This window comes from Epinephelus moara, chromosome 4 (assembly GCF_006386435.1).
Source record: "Epinephelus moara isolate mb chromosome 4, YSFRI_EMoa_1.0, whole genome shotgun sequence".
Lineage (NCBI taxonomy): Eukaryota > Metazoa > Chordata > Actinopteri > Perciformes > Serranidae > Epinephelus > Epinephelus moara.
The window spans coordinates 12,667,673-12,674,700 of NC_065509.1; the positions used below are offsets into that span (position 1 = coordinate 12,667,673).

The following is a 7,028-nucleotide window of genomic DNA, read 5'->3' on the forward strand; positions in this document are numbered from 1 at the left end:
CATACGTGTACTAACATACAGAAGGCACCATCAAATTATAGCCAAGGTAAATCCCGCCATCTACTGCTCATATCTTTGCATCTCCTCTCATACTGTACATTTGGTGCACTGGCTTCTTGATTTTATCATCACCTCTTCTGAATAAAACTAAATAAAAAGAAAGAACAGTTGCTCTTTGTTACAAAGACGACAGGACTGTTTCAAAATGGTAGGAATAAAGTTTTATTTTCCATATGAAGGGGTGGTTTTGGATTTTTCTTCTTTTACAAGTAGTATGTTTTTGATAAAACTTGCAAAAAATCTTCTAGCATATTCCAAGAATGATGGACATGAAGAGAAGGGGATTTATTGCTGAATGTTAAAATGAAGACACGTTTTTTTTATTTTTTCACCGAGTGGAAAAACGATTTGCTTGCTGCTTTTTCCATGCACCCAACTACCAGTACCACTAGGACATGCAGAGGGGTCGGGGTGAGAGGAGAGGAGAGGAGAGGAGAGGGGAGAAGAGGGGAGGAGAGGGGAGGAGAGGGGAGGGGGAGGTAGGGAAAGGGAGGAAGGGGGGAGAGAGGGGAGGAAAGAGGGAGTAAAAAAGACGAAGGCAAACTGCTTGACAAACACAAACATGGTAGGGCTCTGTGTTTGTGTGTGCATATGTGTGTGTCTGTGTGTGTGTGTGTGTGTGTGTGTGTGTGTGTGTGTGTGTGTGAGTTTGTGTGAGGAATGTGAAATGTATGTGTGTATGTGAAGGGCAAAGGGGGGAGTGCAGGGTGAGGAGAAAGAGGGCGGAGGAGGGTGTTAACAATTCAACTAGCTCTAGAAGCACACTACCCTCACTTGCAGTATTTCCACATTGCAAATCCCAGATTGATTACAGTGATATTAAGACAAAACTAGCCAGACCTTTGGGCCGTGAACCCAAATAATGTTTTTATAAATTTCTAGCATGATTCCCCTGAATCTGAGGGGGGTTGTCGCCATTTTTAAGATACTTTCTATATCTGTGATCCATGCATCTCCTGTGTGAAAAAGAAGGAAAAGAACTCTACGTATTGGAAATCAACTCTAATAGGGACACATATTGTATCTGACACAGTATCATTTACCTCGGTGAGCTTGAAAGGGGTCTCTAAACCCGATGTATATCTGAAGGTGAAGAGTTTCTGACGTGATCAGCCTACTGTCAGTGTGCTGTTCAGTGTACTTGTCTGGAGATGGGCCCTAAATTCATCCGCTAGTTGCTTCTGAAGGTCGGTAAGGGGGTGAGAAAGACATGGAGGTGAGGGGTGATGTGAGGTGGAAGGGGGGGGAGCAGACAGAGACAGACAGATAACAGATCATTCAGTCAATATGACCAAGCAAAAGAAGTTCAATCAATAAAAGGTATAGGAATGCAAATCAAGGATGCAGTAATCAGTATTATCATATACCACCGTTTGGCTGTGAGCTAAAGAAAAAAAAGTAGAATCACACTCAGAAACTCGCTCTCTAGCAGTGTGAACCTGCACGCAGCGACCCGCTAACTATTTTTTGTCCCCCATCAGAGTAGTGCCATCGCTAGAGGGGTGAAAGGTGGTGGCGATTCCAGGGGCCCACAGCTGGAGAGGGCCCGTAAAGTTTCCAGTAGGTTTATATAAGTTAAAAAAAGAGAAAGAAAAGGGGGGAACCCAGAGCAATATCCTCCTCTCAGGGGGGCCCAGAATTCCTAGCTACGCCCCTGCAACATAGTGAACAGATGTGGTCTCCGCATCATTTTTTTCATCGTCATCGTGACCCACACACATGCCTGCGTACACAAACACACACACACAACCTTTTAAGTAAAATAAAAAAAGCAACTTAATCTCCCTTCTGATTCCAAGAGTTTTTTCACCCACGCTCCCTTTAATCATGGCCACGAGTGAACGCAACAGACCTGATGGACAGACAGGAAGGACAGTGAGGGGACGTGGATCTGGCCTGCGGACTGAACTGTGACTGAGATGACGTGCGCTCTCTGCTTTGAGTCTTTTGGCTGTGATGTGATGGGGAAGTCCTGAGACACAGTGCGGCTCTAAGCTGCTGGCATAGGAAACGGGCGGGCTGGGCAGTCCACGGGAGGCCAGAGTCAGGCTGGATTACAACTGGATTGGTTAGGTTCGGTTTGGATCGGCAGCTCCCTGGCCAATGACTGCTCACGGAGGGAGGTTCTTACAGTGCAATGGAGCTTCTGGCAGCGTGAGGATTGGTGAGAGGAGCATGTCAGTCAAACAAGGGACCACACTTTCTGAGGTGAACGGAGGCGCCGACCAAATGAGGCTTCATGAGGTGTACATACACACACACACGTACACACACACACACGCACACACACACACACACATACACTGCAACCACCACCAATGTCATGGCAGCACCCTGAACACCGACACAGGAATCTGGAATTACTTCCCCTCAACAATTCCCTAACACTCTTGTTTTCACAGAAATAACAACAAATGACTGACAGGCAGCGAACGAGGACATAAATGACCAATGTGATTCGTCCAAAAAAAAAAAAATCATCCAAGAAAAACTACCCTACACTTCCGGTTGCGTCAGTGACTAATGTCCCTGTGAAACGAGCGCATTGCGTGGATCATACTCATGTAAACAGACACCTTTTACACAGGAGGAATCAATATTGCATGATGACATAATCAGATCACAGTTCAAAAAGAGGAAGATCCCAAATCAGAGAGAAAACCAAAGCAAAAGGAAGGAAGAGGGTTGGTCTCTATAAAAACGAGGAGTCTTTATAAGAAAGGCTACAAAAACTCAATGGGACCTCCGACTTCAGCATACAGCAAAAGGCACCACAATATTATTCTATTTATCTAACTTGTGAAAAAATTGGCACGTAATTCTCTTATTTTTTCATCTCTCATAATGCTGTAAATCAAAAAACTTTACATATAAATATTTCCCCCCCGTTATAAAAAAAGTCTTTGCTGTTAGCTAGTAGACAATTTTTGCTGAAATGAAAATAAATATTTCATTTGTTTAGAATATCTGTCTGTTATACAAAATAAAAATATTTCTCCTAGGTGCAGGTCTCTAGTCCACTGGTTGTGTGTAGGAGGAAGGGGAGTGTGTGAGGTGGGGGGGTGGGTGGTGGCGGGGGGGAGGGGGTTAAGTCTTAAAGGGGCATGTTGTCAGCCTTGGAGCGCTGCGACTGGGAGCCGCGGCTCTGCCCGTTGCTGCGTGTCCCTGGCCGACTCAGCCCGCGGTGAGTCCGTGTGTCCGCACCGGATGACGAGCGGTAACCCGGAACGGTTAAGGGTGGGTCCATGTTCATGTTCTGCATACTAAGGAAAGGCGTGCTCTCCCCGTGAGCATCCTCTTCCTCCTCCTCTTCCTCCTCTTCCTCTGACTGGCTGAAGCTCTGTGAGCTGTAGTCCCGTAGGCCTGTCGAACGCTGGGAGATGTGTCCATTGAGGCGATTGCGTCTCGGGCGGCGCCGGCTCCGGATGGGTTCCCGTGAAGAGGCGTACTCTTGCGTGGTCTCGTAGGCCTCGTCATCTGGGAGACGGTAGGGGCTGGACGGTAGACTTCCTGTGCTCTCCGTCAGGTAGGGTCGCCGCGGACGCCGGGGCTGTCTGTATAAACTTCCGTCCTAAAAAGCAAAACAGAGGTAAGAATTTGAGAGAAACTGTTTGTGAAATATGTTTGTTTGTCAGTGGTTTGCTCAAAGGAACTTGAACCATCAGGTTAAAGTCTGGTTATACACTATATTTTATCACTGTGAACAAATCTCAAGAAAAAAGCAACAATTAACTCAACATACTGACAAGTAGGGCTGCACCTAACGATCATTTTCATTGTTGAATAATCATTGTTTTCTTGATTCAAGGTTCATACCGTCATGACGCCTGGAAAAGTCATGGAATTCAAAGCCTGTAAAAGTTTGTAAAATTAAAAAATTAATGAATATGTGTTCACAAATACCTGTATATTAGAGAAATGTGGCTCTGTAAAGATCGACTGAGAGATCTAAATCTATTGGGTAAACAACACTTTAATATTCGGGCAGATTGGTCATATCACTGCACTTGACGTTATGTTGCTCTCTCCGAGGATAGCTTCAGACTGCCACCTGAGATGCACCTTGTTCCTTGACAAGATGTAAGTTTGTAAAATACAAGGTAAATGCTGATTTAATAATGTCTGGCTTCACTTGGACAAGTATATGGCATGGCCTGAGAAAGACCAGGACCAGGGGCGTGCAAAACGTGGACTGTGTAGTAAAACGTTTGACATTATTCAAAAACTGTATCTTTTTTTTTTTAGCTGTGTCCACTCACTATGACGCAGATACATTTGGATGCCGATGATTGGTGCACATGTCACGGGCCAGAGGTCAGTGTATGATAAACACTTAAATCACGCTCAATTGTGATGCTAGCGATATTGTGTTACTTATCTTGTGTGTTAGCAAGCAAAAGTAGTTAGAAATGAGCAAACGAAAAATATCTGAGCATTTTTCAGGCTTTTGAAATCAGAAAGCAAACAAGCCTCAGCAGTGAACAATATGAAGGAAGCAGCAGTACGATCACTGAGTCTGCTAACGTTACTGCTGCTAGCATTTACGCTACAACAACAGAGGCTAGCAGCGAGCTAGATGTCCAGGGTAAACCCGCTTTCCAAAGTGATGAGCCTTGGGATCATCATGATATTGGAATTAATGCAGCGGCCGTTCTGCGTGAGTTTGATGCAACAGGGAAACACAGAATGAACTTCAAATAGGTAGGAGTACTACTTCATTTTCTCATCTAGCCATTTTATTGTTCATTGTAACTGTTGATGTTGATGTGATTTTGATGCAAAATGAGGGAATCTGTTGTCTGCTAAATGCCTTTATGTTTCTCTGGGAATAAAATAAAATGATAATAAATAAAACAGTTATTTAGTGATCAAAATAGTTGCCAATTAATTTTCTGTTGATCGACTTCGATTGACTTCTGTTCGTTTATTCGACTAACTATTGCAGCTCTACTAACAAGTATATCTGCCATGTCTAAAGCCCAATATTCAGTAGCTTATTCGTCTGTGCCACAGAGCTCCAGTGTTATTCAAAAAATATTAAAGACACATCAGTGAGTCACACTGGTGCACTGGGTGACATGTTCCTTCATTACCATGAACACACACACTGTAGTTTATTTTGAGTTGATCCCACACACACCATCCTGCTGCTGTAAGTGCTTGAGCAGTACTTGAATACATGAGCCACTTGAGACTGACTCCAAAATCCAGTCAATCCCCATGGACCCCCATGTTAAAATGAACATGTTTACAGCCCGATACAAAAGACGATTTTGGCCTCTTTAGCGGATTTTCCTGATTATGACAACTGTACAGGGGTGAATTTTTATATAACTTGCCTGTTTACATCACATTAAGGTTATGCATAATTAAGGGCGGGCCGCTTTGAGTGACAGGCAGATTCACCCCTCGCTCCTCCACAGCACAAGCCTCTCTCCCAAATATGGTCACTTCTGGTTCCAAAAAAGAAAAAGAAAAAATGGCGACAGCTGAAATGCCAAACTCGAGGCTTCAAAGCCAGTGGGTGACGTCACAGTAGCTACATCCATAATTTTTACAGTCTATGGTAGGCACACATTAGAGCACCAAATGTGTATTATTCCACAGCTAAAAACAGTCCCCAATAAAGGCGCTACTTACTCCTGTTTGAGTAACATTAACTACAAACAGTGTCCAGCTGTTTTGGGATATTATGTCATCTTAAACAACTAAATTAATATATAATCTTTGGGACTTTTTTAAAGATGTATGTCTTCAGTAGTAATAAATGGACCCAAGTAGTAGTCACAAAACAAAAAGAGATGGACTGATGCATTTCTCGTTTTCAGTCTGTCCATTGGATTTGCTGACGATAAAATATATGGAAGATTACCAGCCCTATCTGTTAACTGATGGCACGATGTCACCATCACTGTGCTGCTCCTGTCACTGGTTTGTGTGTAGTATCTTTGCTTACGTACATCTGGGCATCGTAGCAGCGGCTGGTCGTCGTCTCTGTGGTAGGCGGCAGCAGCGGGGGGCAGGGAGAGGGCGTGGCTTGTGTTGGGCGAGGTGATCTGGAAGGTGGGCACCTGGGGCGGCAACGGGGGGTAGTGGAACTCCACCGGGGACAGCCGTGCTGGCGTGGTCAGCGCCGACACGTACCTGGACAGGAAAGACGACAGCAGATTATTGGGATATCTCAATCCTACCTTACTGGGCAAGAGGAGGGGTACACCCTGGACAGGTTGCCAGTCAATCACAGGGCTGACACACACACACACGGACAAACAACAACGTTCACACCTGCAGGCAATTTAGTGTCTCCAGACCACCTGACCTGAAACTCTTCGGACTGTGGGAGGAAATGCACAAACTCCACACAGAGACACTGCGGCCAGCTGGCTCAGGCTCACAGGTCCTTCTCACCATACAACGACAGTGTTAACTGCTGTGCCACCTCGCCACCCACTCAGTCTGTCCCGAGAATATGGAAAACATGACTGAACAACTGCCTTTGGTGAGAGTGTATGACTGCTGCACCTCACTGAGTTTAGATGCTAATGCAGAGCAGAGATTCAAAATTCTGAAACACAGAGAAAATTCATCACCAAAATAATTTACGTTTATCATGAATTAGATTGTTATTGTACTAAAATCTATTGGAACTCTATTCATTTTGAAATTATAAACATACACTAGAAAGACACAAAACAGATCACCACAGGTTTATGTTGTACAAACAGCTAGAAAGGTTAGGAAGCTGCGTTCCAGCTGCAAAACAGCTGCTGGAGATGATTGCAGCTATGGGGTGCCGATTGTAAAGTGGCTCACGCTGAAAATAACATCAACATTTTGCCACATTTAGCTTCAAACAATGTTTAAAAAAGTGTTGTGAATTTTTTAACGTCACCTTTTACCACATTTACAGCAATATTTGTTAACTTAAAAATATATTAAATAGTTAAATCTAAATATTAAATGTGGCA

General features: G+C 44.1%; 1 protein-coding gene across 5 annotated transcripts in view; it reads right to left on the reverse strand.

The window, feature by feature from the left end:
- Positions 1-215: 215 nt before the first annotated feature.
- nrg2b (neuregulin 2b) overlaps positions 216-7,028 on the reverse strand; it is an 88,113-nt gene continuing 81,300 nt past the window's right edge. For all 5 annotated transcript variants that reach the window (XM_050043117.1, XM_050043115.1, XM_050043114.1 and 2 more), the window contains 2 exons: positions 6,021-6,204; positions 216-3,631 (listed from right to left, as the gene is read on the reverse strand). In XM_050043117.1, the coding sequence (XP_049899074.1) occupies positions 3,155-3,631; positions 6,021-6,204 (661 nt within the window). In that variant the 3' untranslated portion in view covers positions 216-3,154. The remainder of the gene's footprint in view (positions 3,632-6,020; positions 6,205-7,028) is intronic.